The 27,418-nt window shown below is 36.7% G+C and overlaps 1 protein-coding gene across 2 annotated transcripts in view; it reads right to left on the bottom strand.

Annotated features, from left to right (window-relative positions):
• Positions 1-26,925, bottom strand: part of LOC110114710 (phosphatidylinositol 4-kinase alpha 1) — a 68,926-nt gene extending 42,001 nt beyond the window's left edge. Inside the window, exons 1-11 of one of the 2 annotated variants that reach the window (XR_002305261.2) lie at positions 25,935-26,925; positions 25,217-25,558; positions 24,957-25,118; positions 21,091-21,261; positions 20,773-20,931; positions 20,552-20,679; positions 19,877-20,183; positions 19,298-19,466; positions 18,914-19,131; positions 13,102-13,260; positions 12,833-13,015 (exon numbers count right to left, since the gene is read on the bottom strand). Coding sequence is in view for 1 of the 2 variants with exons in the window: in XM_020847669.2 (XP_020703328.1) it covers positions 12,833-13,015; positions 13,102-13,260; positions 18,914-19,131; positions 19,298-19,466; positions 19,877-20,183; positions 20,552-20,679; positions 20,773-20,931; positions 21,091-21,261; positions 24,957-25,118; positions 25,217-25,558; positions 25,935-26,852 (2,916 nt within the window). In the remaining variant the exon portion in view is untranslated. The remainder of the gene's footprint in view (positions 1-12,832; positions 13,016-13,101; positions 13,261-18,913; positions 19,132-19,297; positions 19,467-19,876; positions 20,184-20,551; positions 20,680-20,772; positions 20,932-21,090; positions 21,262-24,956; positions 25,119-25,216; positions 25,559-25,934) is intronic. The other variant, XM_020847669.2, reaches the window with a different exon arrangement.
• Between the last annotated feature and the right edge of the window lie 493 nt (positions 26,926-27,418).

The raw sequence follows: 27,418 nt of genomic DNA, 5'->3' as shown, positions 1-27,418 counted from the left end.
CATTCTCTGTTATACTCCAGTTCGTGGTAGAGGGTGAGTCAAACTGGGGTGTGACATCCCAAGTGAATTTCTAGTATATACAAATCAAAAAAGTTAAATAAATAATATTAAGAAAAGGCTCTCAGGTGACGTGAGACTAAATAATTAAGTTAAAGTTCTAAGGTTTACAAAATATATACTACTTATTTTTAATTACTTTTTTTATTATCTGAATAATATTTACTTTAATAAAAAAATATTTAATTTTTATCTATTTAATTTTTTATATACATAAAAAAAATATTTATCTACTTATTAATGATGAATAATCTAATAGGAATGATTTATAGAAGCACTTATAATGTGAATTTTCTATATATATATATATATATGTGTGTGTGTGTGTGTGTGTGAATTTGCTATATGATCTACATGTCTAAATTTTTTCTAAATATGTAATATAAATTAATAATAATTCATATTAAATTTATAAACTTATATGTGAACTAAGTTTAAATTAAATACAAACCAAATTTAAAAATTGAATATGTTTAAATTTAAAATTACGAAAAATACGATTTATGTATAAGTTTTATTTATTTTTAATCATAATTTGCATTACTGCATAATTAACATCATTATAATGTCATTCAGATCTTATTTAAATAATTTTAATATTTATTACATCATCCGATTCAATCATTGAACCTTAGACCTCTCCTTTCGCTTCTTGGTCTAATACAATTTTCACAACCTTAATTGAAAGTATTATCAAATAAAAACCAAGTTTAAAACAAACAATATTCAACCAGTTAATTGACCATAAAGAAGAGAATTGATATGCAATGAATGCACCAAGAAAGAACAAGCAAGCATGTGAAACCTAACTTAATACATGTAAAAAAATGTGACAATTGCTCTATTTACTCACCTACAATAAACTAGGAGAGATAAATTTAGTAAATTTTTATTATAATAACCTCACAAAAAAATATATAGGTGTAGCATGCATTAGTCAGTTGGTACATCTGATTTTCTAGCAAGTTTTATTGCAAATTACTCTTCCTTTTTGTCTAAGGGAAACCCAATATATAGTATTCTTTCTATAAGTCAAGACCTGATGATATGCAATATTCTTGTTGCAAAAATACGACTCTCAGGAGAGATGTTGTCATGATTAGGCCAAGAGGTTCAAATTAATAAGGTATGAACAGATGGTCGGAAATTATTGAAATTTTTCTTGTAAAAATTTATAACAATAACTATTCCCAATATATTGAAAGAGCCTCTACAAACTCCAAATGCATTTTAATAAAAAAACTATAACTATTTAAACAAAAGTCTTTCTTTTAAAGCATCATGCTTACAATATATGTTATCTCCTCTTCCATTCATTTAAATTCTTTGGATAATACCTGTGACTGTTTACAACAAGAATGAGTTATAACACAACTCAATGAGAATGTTATATTTCTAAATTACAGTAATACATGATACTTTGAACAATATACATGCTTATGAGTAATAAACTTTATTTCATAATATTTAAATTTGAGAATCACCATCAATCATATCTTATGAACATATATAACTCAATGAGCACGTTATATTTCTAAATTAAAGTAATATAAGATATTTTGAACAATATAAATGCTTGTTATAAATAATAAATATTATTTCATAATATTTAAATTTGAGAATCATCATCAATCATATCTTATGCATATATGGAATACTCATATCCTGTCTTAGCATTTTCTATAACTAATAAAACTATCACAAAAGACACCATTTAAATAATACTAATTAAGATACTTCTATTTCCATTTTTTTTTTCAAAATATTTTCCAATTCACACGTGTGGGTACATTGCAACCCTAGCCAAAATCATAAGAGGGTGTAATCCATCAGTTAATATGCACATGCAAGCATTCTTATCTAGCCATTTCAACCATATTATGGATGTCAAAACAGGTTAACGGGTCAAGTTTGAATACCTGAAATTGACCCAACACAAATCCAGTCAACTCAAACCCAACATATTTAATAAATGGGTCAAAAATATCAACCTGAACCTAACCCACTAACATCTCGAAAGACCCAAACTCGGCCCATTAATCCATTTTAGTTAAAAATAAATAAAATTATAGCTTATTAACTATAAAGTTTAGAATATTTGATCAAAAATAAGAAGATCATACCAACAAGTAAAAAAATTAAGAAAATACATATATAATGGATCATTTATAGGTCAAAATCGGGTTCGTGGGTCAACCCAAACCAAACCAACCCATCTAATAAATGAGTTGAAATCCTAACCTAAACACGACAAGTTTATTAAACAAACCAACCCAAACTTGAATTTTTCAGATCGAGTCATTTATTAACACCCCTAAACCATATATCACTCATTAATTTTATATAATAATATAAAACACAGCAAGCTAATTATCAACTATTCCAAGATAATCAATTATTAAATATAAGAAACATAAAGCATGGTTTAACTTGCAACAATAACTAAATAAGTATGTGTCAATATTCTTGTATGCATTAATTTTAAAAAATAGCAAAATCATTATTACAATTTTAAAAAAAATGAATACTCACCTCGAATCTAGATAATTGGATTTCCCTTACTTTTTCGTTCGACATCAATAATATGACACCTACAACCAAATACATAGAATGTTCACCTTAATTTTGATATAATTATTCGTTAATTCTAATAATCTAATTCATATTCGCTTTTATTCATATGCATAATACTACTTGTTATTAAAAATTAATTAATCTAATGATACAACTTTCTACAATTAAACTATTAAAATTTCAAATTCGTATAAAATTTAAGATTATATATATTAATCATGTCTCACAATTTAAAACATTTTTAGTTGAATGCAATGATCATCCTTATCTTGACAACATTATAAATATATATGTATCAATCATCACTAATCATTAATTTTAACTTCCGGCAAAATATAAGCATTCTTGTTTTCAATTTAAAAATATTTTAAATTTGTTATTAAATGTAATATTTTCTATAGTAATAAACAAAATCTCATAAGTTAAAAAAATATATTATCAGTTATCGTCCACTCTTCTCCTCCCCCTTAACACTCTAATATCAAATAAAATTAAAATTTTCTAAAAAAAATACTAATAAAACTGATGGGGACATCATAGCACGGAATGTATATCAGAGGCGTGACCGTCGATCTACGGCCACGATTGCGTCGATGTATTTTTGAGTTATTTCATGTATTTGTTTTATTATGTTATTTGTTATTTATATTGTATTTTTTTTTTCCCGTTTTTACCCCTTACTTAAGGGAAGTCGTATGTAAGCCCTAAGGGCATTGCCGTTTTTTATTTTCTTGAGTCTTTGATGCGGGCAAAAAATATATGGGTGCCTATACCCTTCGCCCACAAATAAGAAAACCGAGCGACCCACTAAGATCCACAAAAGACGAAGCGACTGAGGATGAGGAAGGGAAGAACAAACTCTTACATTTCAAATAAAATGTAAAAACTAGAAATCAAAGACTTACAACAATGAATCGTGCAAAATTTAACCGACTTACAAACTTGACTCAATCACTTGACGACACCCTAAAGTTGCTTCACTTAGAGAAGAATGATACAGGTGGAGTGGCACTTGCGGAGAGACGAAAGAGGTTAGAAGCCCGAGAAGAAAGGTTGGAAAGAGCCCGCAGGATTTCCGGAGGGGATGAGAAAGAAGGGTGGAAAGAGCCCGAGGGATTTCCTAAGCAAACCCGCAGGTTATAGCTTTTCCAAAAATCACATTTCATAACTTTTTAAAACATAACAAGCCCCTCATATTTATAGGTATGAAAGGGGAATACAAAAGGACACTAACAATGAATTCACATAGGAATTCTAAACATCACAAACCATTAAAACCCTATTGCTTTTCAAGGAAAAACATCCCAAGCCCAAGAACCGAAGGAGCTCTACATCAGTCTTTGTATGAGGCTATATATAGCCCAGTTGTTCTCTTTTCATGTTAATGATTGAATGATAAAAAAATTTGTGTTATTGCTTGAGTTCTTGAGAGATCTTGAGAGTGCTTGGAGAGAGAGCGAGATCCCTAGGAGAGGGAAGACAACCCACCAACCTTGGAGACGACCGGGTTCATGGTTTGTTTTATCATTCTTTTCTTTCAATCTCTCTTCCTCCTAGCCGCGGGGTTCCTAGCCACCCCACCTTGTCGCCGGCCAACGTCTCCCACCACCACCACCTCAAGCCTCCACCCTCCTTCCCCCACTACAACCACCGGCCCGACCCAAAGCCCCACCCCACCGCCGACCCTTCATCCAACCGAACCCAAGCCCAAGCCGGCCCCTTTCCCCTTAGATTTTTCCCTATATCCTTGCTTACATTGATTCCTTTCCTAATTTGGTTGATTAGTTTAGGTAATTCATTAACTTATCAAATTAAAATTATTTAAATTTGAAAAGTTACCTAAAATATCACTCCTGTTTTAGGAAACTTTCCAAATCCTTACCTATTGAATTAAGTTAAATTAGGATGAAATATTTCATCCTAATTTTAAGTCCATGACTAAAGGAAGCTATTAAGCATTAATAGCTTCCTTAATTTCTCTCCATATCACATTAAGCCGCCCCCCTTTGATTTAAATTTGGATTTGTTTCCTAAACCTCCACTTTCCTTATTTAACTCCAACTATCTATGGAAGGAATTTGAATTTTGAAATAACTCAATTTTAAATCTCAAATCTTCCCTATTTCATTAATTTTATTTTTGGAAAGGTCATTAAATAAATCAATTAATCTGAATCTGAATTAATTGAGTAATTGATGCCCTAACTCCAAAAACATTGAATCTAGACACACAACCCCCCTCCCTCTTGCTTGGTCGAAACTCCCAAGGGACCACTCACTTAATTCCTTCCCAAAATTAAGTTTTTCCCCTTGGAATTAAATCTCAAATTTTGTTCTACTCTACCTGCCCCCTCTCTCTTACGTCCATATTCTATTTAAGTTATTTCCGAGCCTAAAGAATTGATTTGGAAATTAATTTCAGCTTTCCCTCCATAATACTCTTCTCAAAATCTGAACTCAATCTTCCCCTAGTCTTCCTCCTTGGTCGGTCACCCTCTCTTGCGACTTCCTACTTGGATTCTTGAAAGAAACATCTCCCTTTCAAGGGGAAACGACAAGGACAGCAAAGGATCATCACCTTCAACACTTCAACACTTGGGAGAGACTTCTTCCTCTCCAGTTGAACCTTCAAGGGAAGCTACGATGAACTTCTTCAACATCTCACCTACTTGTTTCTGGGTTTCGACAAAGGTGAACTTCTTCCCCTTGTTAATTACTTTCCTAATCCCTTGACCTTGTAGGTGATGACAAAACACAAGGAGCCGTGCTTTGCCTTATGCCTAAGCTTAGTAAACGTAGGATTGAGCGTGCTTTCTATGTTTCTAATCTCATTGTTATATTAGGGATTTTGTTGAAAACTATTTATTTTGCATGTTGTTGAATTTCTAGCATATTTTGATTTTCCAAATGCTTGGCAAGTGGCTTAGCCTAAATGTAGGCACCCCTCTCTTGTTTTCTATTGCCATTTTGATTGCTAACAGTCTTAATCTTACTTGCATAATTCAAGAAATCATGCAAATTCTTATTTCATATCACTTTAAGCATTGTAGTCCTACATCAAAAACCTAACCCTTCTTTGAATGAACCCACAAGCCCTAGCCTTCGCCCATGCTCCCTATCGATGCTCGTGTTCATGCTCAACTAGCTATTATACTCGCGACTCCTTGCTTATTGGCTCGCTCACAAGTGCTCTCATCACCACAAGTCTCAAGTTTCTTCTCTCTCTCTCCTTGCCCCGTTTCTCTTTCTCTCTCGATTTAAAGGGTTGAATCCCCCCACCCCCCCCCCAGTATTACCCCTCTCGATCACGAGAGAGAACTTTTGATTAAGGCTAGTTGTCAATCAGATACGTAGAGAATACGTGGTATCTAGCTATAGTAGTAGCATGGGCATTTGGAATGCTTGAAGAATTTGAGAATTTGAAGGATTTGAGGATTTGGAGATTTGATATTTAAAATTAGAAATTGCATCATCTTGCACTTAAAGAGGATGGTGGGGGAATGGATGATAGACCCGATCAAGATCTCATGGTTCCATCGTCCAGGGCCATCATGGTCCCTGGTCTACTTAGTCAGAGGAGATAGTCGACCCAACCTGACAAAATGATCCTTGTCGGCAGCAATGGGTTACTTCATCCAATGGGACCTTGTAGACCTGGGATGAATGTTTGTCTAAGGGGACAAATTTGAATCCACCTTAGCAAACAGAGGGCTTTGTATCCTATCGATCATATCCTATTAATTCATATCTCAAGGATTTGATACCACTTAAGGAGCGTATTGGCTCTGGCCATAACCGGTATTTCGTGGTGCCATTTAGCGACAAAACCACTCGGTTCAGAGGGCCCCGGGTTATAACCGTTTATCATGCGGTGCCATTTGGCGGCAAAATCGCCGGTTAGAGGATACATACCACGTCCTTATTGGCAGGAGATTGTTTGAGAATGGATCCTAGTGATATTTTCGACTAAGCATTTAGCTCTTTGTGAGCTTGAGTAATTTTCAGATGCGTCCACCTCGGCAAACTGTTGCGGAGGGTGGATGAATTTTGCTTTAAGTGATTTGATGATTTATTTCAATTTTCAATATTGATTTTGGGATTTGTGGTGTTGGATTTTGTGGGTATTTGGGTGTAGCTTGGAATGCATTTGAAGGTATTTGTGAACTCCTCCGGTTGAGATTTTCGTTCAACAAGGCCATCATTGGGGAGTTTGGGATCATTTCCATTTAAAGCTTGAACCTTGTCGACCCTATCTACTTGCCGATAGGGGATCGGGTTTCGTAGGCTTCATGCCTTTATTTGTGAATTTTCTTTGTTAAAGGCCTTGAAGGCCTAATATGAATGTATAAAATAAATATTCTGATCAACTTCGTGACCGCATATTTATCCAATTGTTTGAACCCTATCTACACTTATTTACCTGCTTAAGAGGATCGGGTTTCATAGGCTTTAGGCCTTTGTTAGTGAATTCTCTTGATTATAGGCCTTGAATGTCTAATATGAATGTATTAAAACAAATACTCCGATCTCCATGACCGTATATTTGTTTGATGGTTTGAATCATGTCGACTCCTATTGATCTGCATAGGAGGATCGGGTTCGAATCTGAATTCACTTATTGTCCTGCACAGCATCCCTAGACGTCACGTGTGTACCAATAACACGCTCGATGGGGCCCATGCTGGTGTTTGATAATTTCATTGATTGGACATACCCCTCGTGAACCTATGTGTATACAAACTATAGTACATGTGCAGTAGTACTTTGAAATATTTTAGTTATGCGGGTAATCCTCGTGAACCTATGTGTATACAAACTATAGTACATGTGCAGGAGTACTTTGAAATATTTTAGTTATGCGGGTATTTGCCATTTGAATACACAACATTTCATTTGAGAACTTACACACGCCTTTTGTCCGCTAGTACTAGTGTTGCGGATCCGGTGGCGGTATATCTGGATGTCACGAGGCACCTCATCGTCCTGATGTTGACTCCCCCTTTCTCATTCACCGGGAGAGATCTTTCTTGAAATTTGTGACAGTAGCTTTGAAATGGACTATTTTCAAGCTCTTTAGTGTAGTAGACTTATTACTTCTGGTGTTTGTGGACACCAGAGCTATTTTCTTCTTAAGGATATAACCAAAAAGAAACTTTGGAACACCAGGGAGTTTAGTTCTAACATGTTCAAACCTCTCTTCATTCTTCCAGGTGTACTTTTTCGTACATCGAGTTGTCCTCGTACCCAATGTACTTAGCAGTATTTTAGTCACCGCTGTTGTAGGTGATATCTGCACTTGTGTCCACAAGGGTTTATTGTGCTTACAATGTACCCATTGTTGTTATCCACAAGCGGCTCGTGTGTATTTACGGGGGGCCGCTGTATCCACGACGACCACCTAGAAGTGTTCGTAGGAGAGCCATTGTTTCTGCATCATATCCACTTTTTACCAATCTCAGGTGGTTTGATGTTTGCACTTGTTGTAGTTGTCTCACATTTGTCTTGTGGGTAATGGTTTTGGGTGCATCACAAACTTTCTACAATCACCCATAAACACTTGTATTAACCTTCATATCATCTGTTTCCACTTGTGGTAGATGAGCGTATTTATTGGCCATTGATATAGCATTGATTGCAAGGATTAAGCAGACATTGTACATTGATTGCCAATGAATCGTGCTTCATGTAGCTTTTTCTAACATTGACTATATGCAGATTGATGTGCTTGTTCGTATCTTGATTCGTCGTTTGAAGTAGCATTTGTATTAAGCAATCAAATTTCAATTCTTTGTTGTTCGTTCGAGTTCGAGTCCAATCATAACTCTTTTGCAAGGCGTTCACAAATGCTTCGTTACTTGAACTGAACTTAACTCAAAGCACCTTGAATTAGATTTGGTTTCATATGGCTCATTAAAGTCCAGGTCCTTTATGATTTATTCAAGCTTCTTATGTCATCCTTCGAATCAAGTACTTATCGACTATTTGATTCAAATTCATCATCACTTGATTAAGCTTGAACTCATGCCCATTGCACTTGATTTGGTTTGGTTAAGCTTGAGTTATTCATTGCTTTGTTGGATTCAAGCCCAAGTGTGGTCCTCATCAATTCAAATCACATTCAAATTATGCTTGCAAGATGGGTTGGATGTGTACAATGAGCTCAACACTATTAGCCATCAATATTTTTTTTAATCTAATTAAAGTGATGCTCTATTCATTTTCAATGAAAGCTTTGTATTATTAGAAATTATCGTTCAAAAGTTTATGTCAAAGTCTCGTGCATTCAAGTTCTACTTGATACTGCCCAACTCAAATTCAACGTCCACAAGCTTCTGCTTTGAGTTCGAATCTGTTGTGTTTCATTTGAGTTCAGGTTCTAGTTCAATGAACAAGTTCAAGTCCTCTTGCCATTTTGTTTGGTTTAAATTTGCAAGTCCTTGCAAGTTCAATTGTATGTCCATATTGATTTGGATTTGACTCCAATTTGATCTTTGTTTTATTTGGATTTGACATTTAGAAATCATTTAAATTTTTTTTTCAGATTTAGGTCCACAAGTTCGCTTCTCTTTTGAATCCAAATTCTTATTCTTTTGAGTTCAAATCAGGTCCAAGTGCGGTCATATTTTCACACGAAATTTCGGCACCCTCCTGACGTCTACCCCGTTTAGGAAAAAACTACGGAAAACTGGGCATTTCCCACCATGCTAAGAAAAGCGTGTATGGTACGTGCCCTCGTACGAGAACACCGCAGTCGTGTAAATTATTTGTCCCCACCACGCTAAGAAAAGCGTGTATGGGTCTTCGGTACCTGTTACAAAAAAAGAGTAGTCGTTTCCCCGCAGGTACAGAGCCACGTACGGTACTTAAGAGTTGTCCCGGCCACGCTACGAAAAGCGTGCACCAGGCTTACCTGCCTCGTCGTATGTGTCGCACCGGATTCCCTCCTACCACGCTAAGAAAAGCGTGCATAGGTGGTTGACCGGCTCATCGCACACACCGAGGACAAGATTTTGGAGTCAAAGGCCGCTCATCTACCTCGTTGTAGGTGCCGCACCGGGTTCCCTCCTACCACGCTAAGAAAAGCGTGTATAAGTGGTTTGCCGATCCGACACGCATGCCGAGGTAAGAGAGGGTTTTAGTTTTAGAAATTATACCATGCCGATTGATGAACCGGCAGTGGAGGCTCGTGGATCGAGGCAAGATTTTCATTTTTTTTAGTAATTATAATTAACGGGTAATTATAACTATCTTTAAATAATTATATTTATTTATAATTAATGAGAATTAATTAATATTAATTAACGTTAATTAATTAATACTAAATAATTTTAATTAATAATAAATAAGTAATAATTAATTAAGATAAATATAATTAACATTAATTAGAATTAATTTTAATTACAAACCCATTAATCCCTCTCTCCCTCTTTCTCTGTTTAGAAAATTTACAGGATTCCGCCGAAGGAGCCCGTGGAAGGCAGAAAGTTACCTTCTCTGCGGGTGAGCTCTCGTAGTTGCTTCCAATCGAAATGTCTTAACTTCCGATTCTTAGGAAGGGAGGGTCCTCAAGGAGCAAAGTCGGACAACGTCGGAGGCCGGAGAAGCACGTGAAATGTAGAAAGTTACCCTCACAGGCGGCGAAGCTCCCGTTTCGGCTTCCGATCAAAATATTGTGACTTCCGGTTCGGCAAGAAAGGGGAAGTTGTCGAAGGAGTTGGGTCGAACGGCCACGAACAGGCCGCAGAAGCGTGCGCTAGGGAGAATGTTATCTTCACAGCCGCGAGCTCCCGTCATTGCTTCCATCAAAATGTCGTAGCTTTTGGTCCGTCCGGGGGTAAAAGCCGTCGAATGAGCTAAGTGGAACAGCGACTAGGGAGTCTGGGAAGCCACGCGAAGGGGAGAGATCAAGAGAGAGAGAGCGAGAGGGAGATCGAGAGCGACAGAGAGAGGAGCTTCGGAGATCAGCCTGATGGCTTCGTTCTTACGCCCTTTTAACGACGCGAGGTCATGCGAGGAAACGACATCGGTCGTGCGAGCAACGTGCGAACTGCGTCGAGGACGTGCGACGCCTGCAGCAGGTATGGGATTTTTTCTTTTTTTTTTTCTTTTGTATTACGGGTTAACAAATACTTTGGCCTATCTAAGTTCCTAGCTATAATCAATTAAAGTTCAGCCTAGCTCAATCAAGAAGTTTTACACACTTCAAGAAAGGTCGGTAGCCAAATTTCCACCCTTGGAAATTACTTGGAGCTGATTTCCAGCTGCAGCTTTTGGTGAATTGTAAGCTTTATAATTTCTTGTTCAAAATCTCTCTTGCAGTAAAAAACTTTTCTTATATCTCCTCTATACTCCTAGACCTTCACTTAAGTTCCCCATACTTCAAAATAAATTTTTCAAGCCAATAGAAGGCTCTAGGCCTAGACTAGCTCTCCTTGATCTAGTCTTGCTCCAACTCCAATTAAACACCTCTAAAATCCCTAAAAAATTTCCCATATACTCTAAAACTATACTAGACATGTCCCTGTATTCCTTCCAAGGATTTTTAGCCCCTAGAGTTCTCCCATTTTCAAGCACTAAATAAACTATCCCCAACAGAAAGCTCTCAGCCAGGTCCCCAGGATAACCTCCTATATTGGCCAACCATTATTGCTTTGTAATCTTTCTACCACTTCTCTACCACCCCATCCAAGGCTTTCACATCATTCTCAATACATTATAGAACTGCTTCAGATACATTTGAACCTTCATTTAAGTCCATACCAAAGATCCACACCAAAAAGTTAGAAATTTGATTTTTACTTATTATTGGTAGTATGAGTTAGAGACAAAATGATGCAATTAAAAATTTGGGAGAGGGACCCAAATTTTTTATCACAAAAACATACCCTTTCTAGAGAATAAAAGATTACAAGAACTCACAAAAGCTAGACAAATTAGACAAAACAAACTTTTATATCATATAAAGACTTACAAACTTTTGACTCTTACAAACAACTCAAACAAACGACTCAAACAAAACACCTAAAGTTGCTTTCATCCATTAGAAGAAGGATACAGGTGGAGTGTAAACTTGCGGATAGAAGAAAGAGATTAGGAGTCGAGACGAAGGTTGGAAAGAACCCGCAGGATTTCCGGAGGGGATGAGAAAGAAGCTTAGAAAGAGCCCGCAGGATTTCCAAAGCCAAAAAACCGCTCATGTTTTGTCCCAAAAATCACATTATCACACTTTTTTTTATAACCCAACACATCAACTATATATAGGCATAAGAGGGGAACCAAACAGCCCAAGAATCCCCATAAATGGAATGATAAAAGCCTTAAATTTCCTGCACAGGAATTCCAAACAGCAAAGCAGTCTTTTTTTTAATAAAAAGTCACGGCTCCAGCACAGGAAACCAAGGGACATTTCTCGGGAGAAGAGGGAGGAAGTCACGGCAGCAAAGAAACCCCAAACGGCACCTCAAAACTCCAGAAAGTGGCCACGGTTCCAACAGCCAAGCACAGGAAACCAGCAGTTTTTTTCACAAGTTCCAAAAGGTAAGTTCAATTCACGGTAAAAAAGGGACCACAGCAATAAATTAGGTAGAACCAAAGGGACAGCAGGAAACCAAAGCAAACCATGGGAGAAATCCAGCAGATAACCGCACCAGCCCAAGAGACAAAAGAAAGGTGAAAGGGTAAGGAAATGAGAAGAAAAAAGAGGAAAGAAGAAAAATCATTTTAAGAAATAATGAGCTAATTTTTAGTTCAATAAATGAACTAAAAATCAGCTCATAATGAGCTAATTTTTTACTATACATTAATGAGCTAGAGGAGTCAAAAATCAAATATTAGGATTTGATTTGACCACCCCCCTTGCCTACATCACAAAAGAAGCACATAGATCATGATCAACTAATTGTATTCATCATCATCAATAGTCTAATCCCAACTATTTGAGCTCATGATTAACTAATGGATTATCTTTTAAATATAGAAAGATGTTGCATGATGGCATCAAAGCAACTTCCAAATTAAAAAAAAAATCAAATAAAGAGCATAATTTGGTTAAGATAGCTCAAATTTAGCATTTTCAACATAGCACAAAGCACTTTTCTTCTTCTTTTTTTCAGCCTACAAGTTTTGTCGTTTTGAAGCAAATGCATCATAGTATAATAACTACAAGATTTTCAAAACAAGAGCAATTGAAAGATAAGAAAAACCTGTAACAGGCCTTGGGTTGTGCATGGAGCATAGGAAAGTGCTGTTGTGATCCATTCCCGCACAATCCTTTGGTATAAAGAACGAACAGTAGCGACCAAAGCAGGATCATTAACTTGGGCTGAAGGTAACTGATTATGAACTGAAAATAGAAGTGCATCCAAACAAGAATAGTTCCACAAAACCTGCAGGCATGTTACACGTTTTTATCTTTCTATGGTATAAATTTGCAAGCTGAATAACCCCTCCACCCAGATTAGACAAAGCGTACCTGTTGGAATTTCTCTTTAAATTGAGTTAACAAATTGACAGAGACGTCTCGAATATTTTCATCCCTCTGAGACATATTTCTTATAAGAAAGCAAGAATGTGCAGAAAGAACTTGTTCCACTATATCTGCTTCTTTTCCAGTATCCGAAATTCTCTCCTCCTGCAGCAAACATGTCAACCTTGACTTGATTTGCAGTTTAGACGATGAAAGGGAAACAAATGTTAAGTAGAACAAAAAACAGCGTGTAAAACCTAAGAATTATCACCTTCAGCCTCATCCCAATTATTTAGCGCCAGATTTCATAGTACTTCTATGCCAATAAGTACTATTTAAACCATATTTGGAGCCAATAATACCAAGCCATTTTGGAAAACTCCAATTAAGTAAGCTTTGGCCTACCATTATTTCTTGAGAAAAGAATCAAAATAAAATTAATATTATTTTTTTATTTTAAAAAAATGTTAAATAATTTTTTTAATTATAATTACTTGGAAATTACATTCAATAAATGTTTAATTAAAAAATATTCAAAATACCCTTACATTTAATATCATTAACTCCAACATTAAATATTAGAATCAAAGATCCAATTTTAAAGAGTTGGGGGACCAAATTAATATCTCAAAAGAGTTAGGGGATTATTTTGATCCCTCACAAAGAGTTGAGGGACAATTTTGATTCTTTTTTCATTATTTCTAATATCCCTTTTAGATTAGATGCATGGTACATCACTAGATCTTTTTTAGCTAAGGAATAGAATTTGTATCTCGTTGCATAACATATGAAAATATTAGTATATTCGTGTAATACCTAAAATGTTCAAAATAAATATAAGCATAAACATCCTCTAAATGTTAATTTATTTTCATTTAATTCTACCTTGAATTTTGAGTATTTAACTAATTAAAAAGTAATCAATTAATAATTAAATCATTTTTCTTACTAATGTTTTAGTAGTCTTTCCACTAAAAGCCACATGCATTGGAGGATGGCAGTGAGTGGAAATCCTGCGGCTGAGAGATGTTAAATGGAAATAGGAATTATAATATTATAACTGTAGTGGAATGCCTAGCTAATGCAACGGCTTAAGCCATTTATTCTTCACTACTTGATTCCTTGGCCTTAGAGTCTGAAGCATGCCGTGAGCAATCCAAACAGAGGGAGCAGCAAGCTATGGCTAAGTGCAGGTCTTTTGACTGCTGGGGAGAAAGCAGTAAGATGGGGAATTAAGGAGTATGTATGAAAGAAAATTTAATTAAAGGTTGTCGTGCTTCAGAAATTACCATTTCTTAAATCATATTTGCTGAAATATTCATTGTTGAGAATTATCAGGTGTTGTAATCTATAGTGCTGAAATTAAATTGCTAAAGACTGGTTGCTAAATTCATATTTTAGAATTCAGTTCTGGTTGGTTGAAATCGGTAAGAAAAATAGAGTAGACCTAAAAAGTCTTGGTTAGAAAGTATTAAAAATGATATTTTCTTTATTAAATTTAAATGAGAATTTGATTCTTAATAAGAACACTAAAGAAAAAGAATTCATGTAACCGACCACACTTAGTGGGATAAAAGCTTCTTGTTTTTGTTGCATCTTTAATCAATATAGTCCCAATACCCCCTAGTAAAATTATTCTTTAATCCCTTCATTTCTAACTTTACCTCACTAATATAAATTTTCTAATTTTTATTACACTCAACTTGATTGTCCATGATTTTTTATTACCTAAAACTCATACCATAAATTATAGTCGGCCTAACTGCAATCATATAACCTACCATTTAAATCTTCTTGATAATCTTGTACTAATGAGGCCCTTCCCTATTTTATAAAGCCCTTCACTATTTTATAAAGCCAACTAATTTAGAACTGAAATAAATTTCCTATAATTCCCTGTTCCCCCTCTTCTCCATTCATAACAACACAGAAAGCTAAAGCATATTGCTTGAGCTGACACTTTTGCTAAGGCCTAATTGGTAGCCAAAAAGAAGGAACAAAAACCACTCCATTCCAGCATCACAATTCAAGGACATCATGCTTGCAGTCAAAATGAATTATGTTGGTCATTACTACACAATAAGAACTGTATACAAAATTGACACAGTCCTTGCAGGAACAACATTATGATAGCATTCCATGGCCCTTTCACAACAGACAGAAATAAAGGATTCAAATTCAGCAGTAGCTGGAAGATATAGAGGATTGAAATCCAGAAGTAGTTGCCTACATAAAGATGAATAACTGGCTCATAGCATAACGCATAATTATGGGTATGGCTTTCAAAGTAACTCCGTGCAAAAAATTCTTGTGTAACCTAAAGACAGACAAAAATATCAAAAACGTATAATGTTGACTTAAACGGTTAACCACTTCAAAGCCCTGTGAACTTAAAATGTTCAGCAATACAAAGTGGCTCGTCTTATAGAAAACTTCAAAATAGTCGAAAAAAGCATATTACTAGACATAGCTCATTTTGTAGCATTGTAGCACATAATTGTACAAAATTTTACCTTGAGAGAGAATACAAGGTGGGAGTTCAAACAAAATTTTGTGGCACAGATTAAACTCATGCAAAAAAAGTACACGGACTAAACTAACAAAAGAATACAGAGATGCAAGTAGAACACAGTTTAACAAGAAAAAAAATCAATAATCATATTTTAAAATTACACTTTTTACAACTGCAACACAATATGCATATTCATCCAACCACGTGAAACAACAAATGGCTTGATTTCTGTTATCACATTTTACTTGAAACTCTTCAATGCTGCCAACAACTAAAACATTATGTTTTCTCATTCTGATTCCGAATCAATAAAATCCTAAAAGTAAGGATTCTACCGTCCCAGCGAAGAGTAGATGAATATATAGCAATTTTCTGAACCTAACGAAGCAATGAACCATAAAATAGTCAAATCAAAGAGGATCCACATATTAAACGGTGAAAGCAATATACAAGAAAACACGTTGCATGATGGTAAATAAATTGGAATGTCATTGGATTGAAATATGACTGGTCAAATATGAATGAAATCACAATAGTGAAGTTGGCCTGCCTATGGAAGTATCAAACCATGACATAATCTAAAATGATGCTGAATGTTTGTAGCCATTTCAAGAATCAAAACTAGAACCGAATAGCTGTTGATATGTAGTGCCAGTGGCATAGAACTATTCTCACCATGAAATGGAAACAATGTGAATATACTCGCTGAAGTGACTGACAATGCAAATCAAATGTCTGGAGTGACTACACGGATTATAAGCTAGAAGGTACTATTAGAAGTTGAAACAATTACAATAAAACTAACCCAAACAGCAATAGAAACTAGGGGAGTAAAAATGGGTTGCAGGTTGAACCGGACATTGACCCGCTGCAAAAAAACTGAACCCGACCCATTTTTGCAAACGGGTCAAAAATTTCAACTCGGACCCGACCCGCAAAAAAACCAGGTCAACCCGACCCGACACGAATGACCCGGGGTCAAGCACGAATTGCACATTCGCACGTTGCGCAGGGCCACATGAAGAGGCAGAACGCGTAGGTTGGACTCGCGGTCAGAGGCTGGCGGGACACTCGTTAGGAATTGCGGGAGAGACGTGCGGCCACCTAGGTTGGACTCGTGGCGAGTGGGACGCGTCATGGGTAAGTGGTGCAATCGGACTCGCTCGGTGCTATGGTTAGGGCTTGCAGGTGAAACGCAAGGACGTGAGGAGTTGGGGACAGTGCAGCCTGTGCCACTATGCGCCTATACAAGACGAGTGGGCGAGTGAAGAAGTCGGAGGACATGTTAAAGATGGGTCAACTTCGGGTTAGCGGGTTGACCCGAATCCAAACCGATTTTTCAAACGGGTCAAATCCTGGAACCCAAACCCGACCTGTTTGCCAAACGAGTTCCCCTAACACAGAATTTTCGGGTCGGGTTTAGGTCAATTTTTTTAGTCGTGTCAAATATTGACACCCCTAAACAAGGGGTTACCGTTGTGAGCCCCCTTAAACTGCTCTTAAAACCAAGGTTTAAAATTGCATTGTATTTGGGTATTGAGGCGTTTTTCGTTCATGAGGCGAGGCGTAAGCCTCAAACTCCAAAAATTGTGTAAGTAAAAAATAAAGTTGAAAGAGATTTTTTATATAATACCCTAATAATATGTTAAATGATAGTATATTAACTTTCTATTGAATTATGAAGTAACAAATTTATATACATATGAAACAAAAAATTAAACAAAATGTAAAGTGATAAGTAATAAATTATATGAAATAGAATTGAAATCCAAATATCACATGAGAAAAACAACATAAAATATATGAATTGCATAAACATATCATATAGCATCAACTTTAACTCTAAATTTAATTCTTTCTCAATTCCCTACTCATCTACATTTAATTACTAATAAAGTTAAAAAAATTGACAAAAAATCATAAATCATATATACTATCATTACTAAGGAGATTTTTATTTGAGTCATCATAAAATTTTTGCCACTTCTTTGCCTCAATATGTATGCTCCAATACCTACCAATCTACTTCTTTATTTATTTCAACCATCTTCCTCTTTCATAAACATTTTTCATCAACATAAAATAAGAGTAATACTTAAATTTTTATAGGAGATGGTGGCGGTATGCGGATTTCAAGTGATCCTAGCGGCGCCTATGACAGTGGTGGCTACGGCGAAGGCTGTGGGCTGGAGGTCAAGGCAGTTAAGAGGAAGTTAATGCGTCTTTGGAGCGCAAGAAAGCATGATTTTTTTTGGAGTTTTTTATAGGATTTAGCTAAGTTTTAAATAAAAACATACATAAATAGAGCTAGGCGCATGAATCATGCCAATGAGGCGAGGCGCCCCTCAAGGCATGCCTCAGCCAAGATGAGGCGTAAGCCTCATAAAAAAAAAGCTCGAGGCTTACGCCTCGACACATTTTTCATTGAAATTGCGTTGAGGCGGGCCTCAAGGCGAGCCTTATATTGCGCAATTTTAAACAATGCTTAAAACTATACATGAATCAAGAGACTGGCTTTTATCATTAACTAAAAAAGTTGACATCAAACAAGAATTACAATAAATGACCATACCATTTGAAAAAACTGTATAAGCAAAGCCAAGAAAAAGGAGGTTAAAAAAAATTATAGCTTATACTAGTTAAAGAGAGCATAAATAATTTGATGTTCTATATGAGACCCACAAGAAATGCATGTAATAAGGTAGGTACATATAATTATTTCAGGAAAACTACAAGGCAAAACCATATCCACAAGTAGAATGATAAGATAGATGTAAATTGCTTTCAATTATGTGACAAAATGAAACGTTAAAAACCATTGGCTCTATAAAACAATCCTAAGTTTTCAGAATTGCAACAGTCACTATTTCAAGCAAATTTTCATTACAACAAACGGGAAAGGAGACATGATAATGTAAACCACCGAAATGTAAATAGTTACAATAAATGACCCCATCAGATAAAGTTAGCAGCAAAGTTAAGCAAGAGGGAAAAAATAGAGATTATAGCTATATGATCTCTAGGATATCCACAAGAAATGCAGGAATCAAGGAGTAAAGAATTATTTCAGGAAAAGTAAGAGGAAAACCCATTTCTATCCAAGGGGGAATGGATCCATCTCAACAAGTAGCAATAACAAGCCGATAAATCTAACTAATAAAAGACAATATGAAATGTTAAAGACCAATGGTCCGCTACAAAAAAATCCGAAACATTCCAATTTGCTGCTTTGGACAGTTCTGGAAAATTTAAGTTGAGGCTAAAGTAAAGGGTGACTTGAGAACATCAAACGATAACAGAAATTACCAGCCATGCAACTGCTATTTCAGCAGCACAGTAGACAATTGCTTTCAAGATCTGGAAGACAGCGGGTGTTAGGCTTGGTGTGAGTAGATATTCAAAAACACAGCTGAAAGCACTTCTTGAAATATTTGACATAGAATCAGCAGGAAGAATGCCACCATTACAGCTGAATCGTATGGTCTCCAGAACTGTAACAGCTAGTAGATAGGTAGCCTTTACACCTACCAGTAAGGAGAAGGAAGGAGCCTATGTTATTGAGACAGTTGAGAAAAAGTGGTCAAAAGATGGAAGAAAAATTTGAAGTTCTTTTGTGATTCTGAATGGGTAGAAGCATTTGGATGGAGACTAAAATAAAGCATATGCTTGTCAAAAGCAACTAACTAGAACCTGAAATTGTATTCATTGCTGCAACCTCAACTCGGCCTCCTAAGGCAGCAGAAAGAACACTTCTCTGACCAACAGCAGCTTTCTCATTGTTACTGCCTCTTCGGCTACCAGGGTTATGCAGGGCATTCAGCTCCAACTCATCTTCAAGCCACTTAACTGAGCTCACAACCTATGGAAGAAGTTCAAAAAGCATAACATTAGATTTCTTGCATGGCAAAGGATATATAATTTGCCCTTCCACAAACAAGGTAAAGTGTAAAATGGCCTACCCATCCTAATTGAAAATTTTACTTCTTAAAGGTGCAAGATCGCCCAATTGTTTGGTTACATTACTTGCAATTTTCTTCTCAATGAACAAATTTTAAATATGAAGAAGTTTCATAATAAAGAAGCAGACAACATCTAGGACCTTTCTTAAAATTTATACTTAGAGGCAAAGATAAGAAATTCTTACCTGAGGAGAAGGCACAACCCAAACCCACACACTCTACAATCCAATATATGATTGCATAATCTTCTCATAATAAGATATCAAAAATGCAATACAATTGATCAGCTGGCTCAGACATGCAAACCTACCAAAGGTGGAGTTCCTTGTGCTATGCGTTGGACAGCTCCAAACCACTGCCCAATCGACGTGTATGGTCCAGTGACTGCTTGAAGTGGACTTGCAGCCGAACTCCCCAAATTACTCAATGAGTTGGGGATTCCCTTTGCTGAAAATTGATTTTGGTGCCCATGAGGAGCTAGCCCAAATAAAACAATATAGAACCAAAGGTTCCGGAACAATTTAAGAAGTGAAGGCTCGATGCTGGTAGCTGGGTCAAAATCAGAGCAAATTTCTGCAACAGCAGGAAGTAGTGGACCCAAGAAATCAGCACCACTCCTATAGGAATTCAAAGAAAAAGTGAGGATACCAACAAGAATAGAAATTTTGAATAGAAGATAAATGGCAACCCAGATATTAAAATTGTGAATTACAATATTGCAATATATGGGAACATTATGGGAACATTATATAGCATGCAACTACTAATGCAAAACAGAACCGTGTTTTATTTTGTTTTAGGGTCACAACATCAGTAAAGATAACATATGGGACAGCAAATTGCCATCTTAGTTCAATTTGTCCATAAGTGCCAGGAAAACAGCAAAGATAAAAACTGGAAGGTTGCATATTTCTACTACAAGAATGTTGTGCTTCTTTAGAAAATACGTAGCATTACTAATGCTTCAATAAATAATATACACTACCTCCCACTATTTGATTCAGAAGCTAGTCCAACATCAGAACACAAAGACAAAAGACGGTGGCGATAGTCTCCCCTTAGTTTTGAGCTAGTTAAACGAGAAGCAACGAGATGAAATCCTGCAGGGAGAGTCTGTGCAGAAATTCTTAGGCACGAGTATCATTTGTATTCAAACACTTACAAAAATTATAGCTTCATTGAGTCGCTAAGTAATCAGAAGCACACCTCCAACCTCTCAGTGGCAGCTTCTGAGGGTAATGAGTTGATTTCTGCATTCCCAAAATTTTTAACCTTATCCAAATAGCTCCGTGTCATCAAGACAACTGCCTCTCGATAAGATTTCTGGAACCCCAAGCAAGCCATTTGAGATACTGCATCCAGGAGCTGCAATTTTTGATGGAACAAAAAAGAAAGAAGTTAATGTAGAAAGCAAAGAATAAAAGGTTGGTGTGCCAAACTAGTCAAAAATGAAAAATAAGAATATATAGCATATAGAAAATTAATGTAATAGCATGTACATTGTGAGAAGACAAGGTTCCATACTCGTAGACGCAGTAAACCTGCAGATGAAGCATCACCCTCTTCTAGACTTTCAATGAACAAAGGCAATATCATATCAACGACTTCCCACTTATTGACAGTTACACTCAAGTCAGCCAGCAAACGTATAAGATTATGCTGAATTGCAGGAACTGCTTGTTTTTCTTTCCCATCCTGAAAAGCAAATATACTGTGATGCTCCCCAAGAAGCATTACTTTAAGGAAATATATTCTGAAAAAGCAATCATTAGACAGACATACCAATTTCTGTTTCGTTTACAAAAGATTGTTTTGATATTTGCATATGCCAGTAAAATAAATGTGGTTATTAAAATGTTTACTAAGATCCTGGCAAATCAATTAGCTTTTCTGCTACCAAGATTGATATCTACCGAGGACAGAGGGTTTGCTAAGAGTAGAGGAAAATCAGTGATAATATTTTATTGGCTCAAAAACTGTTCAACAAGAGGGAGAATTTTTTATTTAAATATTGACCATCCCAAAGCTTATGACAAATTGCAATGAGACTTTTTACTTGAGTGTTGGAGAAATTTGGATTTTATGGAAAGTGAACATCTTTGTTGCATTGCAGTATTTCTAATCGTTGGTTTTCTGTATTATTTTATGGAGAATGTTCAGGTTTTTGCAAATCTTAAAGTGGTATAAGGCAAGGGGATCTTTTTTTTCACCAGGTTTCTTCATATTAGCCGAAAAATAGTTATCAAAAGTTCAAAAGGACTTGTAAAGCTGCTTTGTACTTACTCTTCTATGAGTATTATTCTAGATGACAGTTGAATGTTTCCCACCACACCTATCATTCCCTGATGAAACTAGTGTTTTCTTGAATGGCAACAATAATTCAGTTATGCAGCTTATCAAGTTCTTGGATGAACATGAATCATAATCAGATTTAATGGTTGACCATTCTAGGAGTTGTTTAGTTGCCTATAAGCATATGCATCCTCCAGAATCTGCATGATTAGTCGGGTTACAGGATTTCCAAATCAGCATTTCCATCAAATTATCTAGGGCTGCCTCAATCCAATGGCTTAAAGAGGATTTCACAGTATGGTGATCACATAAAGAACATCCAGTGTAAAATTTCTGCGTGGGAGCACAATCTACTGTCCCCTCTTGGTCTTATTACACTTGTGAGCAGCTTTTTTATGATTCAAAATTATTATAAGGGAGTGCATCCAATGTTAGGGGAAGTTATAAATAACAAAACTAATACTTGGAAGAGATTAGATTTAAACAGAGAATACACTGAAAGATATGAGACCTAAGGCAAGGGAGCTAGAATAAATGTTTTTTGTTGGCATGATTTATGGTTTGAATGAGCTATTCTTGCAGCCTTATTTCCAATTTGACTCATTCTTCTACCAGTGTATTTCTTTCAAGATGAACTCTGAAAATTTGCCAAAATGTAGTAGCCAATGCCTCAAAAAATAGTAGCACATATTATACAAGGTCCATTGCCAATGGTCAAGAAGATGTTATTATTCCCCTTACTATTTCTAGCATAAAAAAAGGTTTGATTTCAATTTCAAAAAAAACTGAGAGATAAAACATTGGAGCGCCTAAATTACTCCCCTTACTATTCCTTTATTTGGATGGCTATTGTTAGAAATGTCCTTCAATGGATGGGAAATTAAAAAAGTTTGAAATTCATATGATTTCAAAATATTAGTATTGTGCTGCAGTAGAGCATTACACCATTCAATTCTTAGATGCCCAATCCAGCAATCTCTCAGGTCTAGTCCCTAAATGCACATTTATTTCAACTTCAAGTTCCAGATACTGAATCGATCTCTTGCTTCTTAACTGCTTGGATGAGTCAGGGGGGAATGTATTGACACTGAGTCTATGAGATTTTAATTCTTCCTTTGTTTTGCAGTTTGCTTTGCTTAAGAAAAATGATTATAAATATAGGAACTTTAATTTCAACGCCAAGGGTATCATTTGGAGAGTTAATAATTAGATAAAATAGTTCATAAATGCTTCACTTAATGATGATAAGGCTTTAAAAATTGAAGCAACATTATGCTCTAACATTTAGCTTGAAAAGGAAGGAGGATATGCTAATGCCCAAAGTAGTGGTGTAAAACTGTTCTTAGTGATAGTTAAACTAAATGTCGATTAATGTGCTAAAGAAAACACAGAGGATGCAAAAGTTGGTGGATTGTTTAGAAACCATAAGGATCAAAATCTCTTTGCTTTCTTTGATTATCTAGAAGTGAAAACTCCTTAGTGTGCTGAACATTTTGTTTTGGATCATGACTTGCAGAGATGTCAGTCCATAGTCATTGATAAGATATGGATAGCAGTCGAAGCATTAAGCCTTAAAAACTCAGTATTCAATAATACAAAAGAAAATAACTGGCTTACCATTCATTTTTATAACTTAGAAAATTGTTGTTTTACTTTCATTTAAAAATTGGACATGTTTGGCATGAAGGGCTTGCAACCCATAGTGAGCTAACTGGCTAGTTAAGGAGGCGAGAAAATTAAGAGAGCCAAGGGTTTGCAGCCAGAAGAAGTTTATAGACAATTGTTGGATCTTGTTAATTGGATGGGTGGGGATATCCTTATCTCAGAAGTTGGGTATGGAAGATGGATTAGCACTCATCTTAAGAATTGATCTTATACAATAGTTTTTCATCTATTAACAGCTTTTGATTCCTTGTGAGATCCAATTGGTAGGTATGCTTCCTTGTGAGATCCAATTGATAGGTACAATCCATAAGTGTGAAAGTGAGCCAAACCGGCTCGAACTTGACTTGTTAACAAGATTGCAAGTCGAGCTTATCAAGACACAAGCTCAAGCCTAGATTACAGCACATCAATTAACGAGCTCAAATTCGAGCTTGATGAGGCTCGGATGAATGGCTCTCCAGCCAACTAGATTAAATTTAAATACTAAATATTTTTCTGCCCCATTTTACCTTAAATCCTGATAGTGTTCCTCCCCCGTTTAATTTAAAGTTAGTCGCATTACGATTTTCTCTTTTTCTTCTTCAAATGTCATTGGCAACAGGTCGTGTCGGGACTTCCTCTTATTCTTCTTCAAACGTCATAATTCTCATTGTGACTTCCTCTTCTTCTTCTTCAAATTTTGTTGGTCATGCAGTGACTTTCTCTTCTTCTTCTTCAAACATATATGGCCTTTTCAATGTTTTCTCCAGTAAGCTCTGACTCCCTTGCCGATGTTGATAGCTTCCCCTTCAAACTCCCATCCCGACTTCCTTGCAATGCTTCTCTAACGATCTAGAGCTCACGCTCAAGCTGGAGCCTACAATTAGACCAATGAACCAAGTTTAAGCTCAACTCGAGCTTGAGCTCGAGCTCAAGTTCATTCCTTCCATTAAGCAAGTGATCAAAGCTCAAGTTAGTAATGACTCAAGCTAAACTCAACTTATACCCTAGATAAACCCATTCATCAATGTTGCAGATGAAGCGGTGGTGTGGAATGATTGATACAGTAGCATCTATTTACTTCACAAATGCAAAGGCTTAATTGAGCTTTTGTTATTTTGTTCAAATATAGTTTTATTACTTAGTCAATCAGGTGTTTCAAACCACTTACATGTAATTTTGAACTTTTAATGGAAAATAGATATGGGCGCACAAACCCCATGTCTAGAAAAACGGAGCAAGGAAAAAATTCTTCACAAATCCTTATTTTTTTTTCTATATCAAACATAAAACTCAAGGAGATTTTCTTAAATTCGATGTTGGAAAACACTTTGTGTAACACTAAATGAATGACAAAATAAAGTACGCAAGCTATGCAACATTAAGCTTCTTGAGGTATCCTGGATGGTGTGGGGTAAAAACCATTTCCTAAGACACAAAAGATGTAAGCAAACCTGCTCCTCATAATCATTTCTTTCTCGAATGCATGCAGCCAACCCCATGATGAAAGTATCAACAAGAGCCCTGTCCTTGCTCCAACCAAATTCTACTATCTCGCAACTTAGCTTTGTAACAGCCACAAACATTGCCCCGGGGTTGTTACCTAGCATATCAGCCTACTCCAAGTGAAACATCAAGTCAGTAAACAATAAAAATGTGTTTCCACCTAGCCGCATATATATCATTAAAATATCCATTGAGGTATGATAAATACCTGAGCACATGTTGTAAGTACCAGGGGTTTCAGAGGAATGATCAAAACTCGGAGTAACTGGCCTCCACGATAAACCGTTATCTGGCTAATTCCATAAAGTAGAGTACTGAATAAATCCTCGCAGATTTTCAACCTCCTCCAAGAAGAGATTAGACAAGCTTCCGCAGCATCTAAGAGCAGTGCAAGCGTCCTACGCAATGCATCCTTGGAGGCTTTCCCGTCTGGATCTAAAGAAAGTATACTCTTAATTTGCACCTCGATGGCTGCTTGACAACAAGATAGTTTGGCGCTGATTATGGCTTTCAACTGTGGGCCTTGTTCTTTCCAATCACGTTTGCGGATCTACAACAGAATACGAATGGATTAATACAGTAGCATGGAATCTAAGTCAAAAGAAATTTTATTATTTGTAATTTCCGCACGGCAGAGGAAGGCAAATCAATAATTCACTAAAATGGCTTCTGCATACATTATAAATGGTTTAAACCCCTGATCAATGGATAGCAATCACTTAAATAACTGCAATTATTTGTTTAACAAGATAGATTGCTGGATAAGAAGTGGAAAGTAGAACATGATTTAATAAGCAAGCATTTAAATAATTCATGAATGCCTAATCTTTTAGACAACAAACTCAATCATACACAAAAGAACAGTTTAATAGGTTTCTTTCAAATAGCATAAAGAGGATTTATATAAAAAATATTCTGGCAACAACCTTGAGAAAAGATGGCAAAGACTTGAGCTGCTTGGCAGCAACTTTCTGAAAAAGCTCCAACTGCTCAGCCTTAATCCTGCCAGCCCTATCCAGAACCTGCCGGACCAACCTAAACGCTATCTCCAACTTCTCCAACCCCTCAACAGGCTCTACCTGAACTACCGCAGATCCACCTCCACCACCCCCACCATTCGAACCCGCGCTGATCCTCCCGCCAACACTGCCCCCATTTTCCACCGACAAGATCTCGCTTGAACCATCATCGACAACATCCCGATCCTCCTCCATCACCTTTCCCTTAGAGAGGCTGCTCGATCCCCAAGACATCGAATTCTCCGACCCCGACGACGAAATCCCCTCATCCTCTGGGACAAACAGCTCATGAAGGCATGCCAAAAGTCTCTCAGCGTCCCCAGCCAGAATCGGAGGGCAATTGTGCGCAACGGCAGAGAGGAATGCCCGAGCAATGGCCGTCTCATCACCAGTGCAGGTCGCGGCGGAGACTACAGTGTTGCCAAATATGACGGCGAGGTCGGAACCAAGGGAGGGGGAGAGATCGGCAGCGATTGAAAGATAGCTGAGGAGATCGGAGAAGAAAACGGAAATGCTGTCGAGGGAGAACGACTGTGGCCAGAAGGAGAGGCGAAAAGCAACGAATGGGACTGCACGAACGAAGTCGAGGACTGTGGATGGTACGTTGGAGACGGCGGCGGGTAGATTGGAGCATTTGGAGAGAAAGCGAGCAAGGGCAATGAGGGCGTTGAGATGAGAACGCGTGACACGCGCTGATCTTACTCCCATCGGAGTTGCCAGAAGCGCTGCCGCAGAAGGGCAGCGGCTGCAAATCCAGGCTAGCTTGTCAGCAAAGAGATCTGGGTTCTGTGCCACGAGATCACAGAGCTCCGTCAGCGCCTCCATAGCGGCGATGTAGGAAGACGGGGAAGGGAGCGAGCGGAGAAATAGAGAGGGAGAGTGATGGATTTTATATAGGGAGACCGCTGTGAGGGGCAGTTTGGATACAGAATTTAAGCAGGATTTTTTTTTTCTTTTCTTATTTTTTTTTCTTTTTTTGAGTTAAGGGGATTCTGAGTCTGGATGAGATGCGAGGAATTTCTTTCATCGAACAATTTAGAGAACTGTTAAGGGCTGTTTGGTATGGAATTTGGGCTGGAACTTATGCCTATTTTAATTTAAAACAAATAAAAAAAATGGAACATTTAGGTCAATTAAGGCATCTTATGCACACATATCTCATATATAAGATTCGAATCAAAATATCTTAGTTGGTAGTCTAACCTCCAATACCAAGGTGAGTTGTGTTTTTAGAGAAATTATTAGGTGAGGAGACCGAACGTAGAGGTACGTCCGAACTCCAATAAAATGTTAACAATGGAATAAATACGTGGATATTTAATTGAATTTATTTTTTATTTTATTTATTTAATGTGTTCGCGGAACTTTAAGCCAAGCGCACCAAAAACGTA

The sequence above is a fragment of the Dendrobium catenatum genome, unplaced genomic scaffold (assembly GCF_001605985.2).
Source record: "Dendrobium catenatum unplaced genomic scaffold, ASM160598v2 fragScaff_scaffold_54, whole genome shotgun sequence".
Classification (NCBI taxonomy): domain Eukaryota; kingdom Viridiplantae; phylum Streptophyta; class Magnoliopsida; order Asparagales; family Orchidaceae; genus Dendrobium; species Dendrobium catenatum.
Note: the sequence above shows the minus strand (reverse complement) of the source record. Positions and strands in the feature narration are given on the sequence as shown.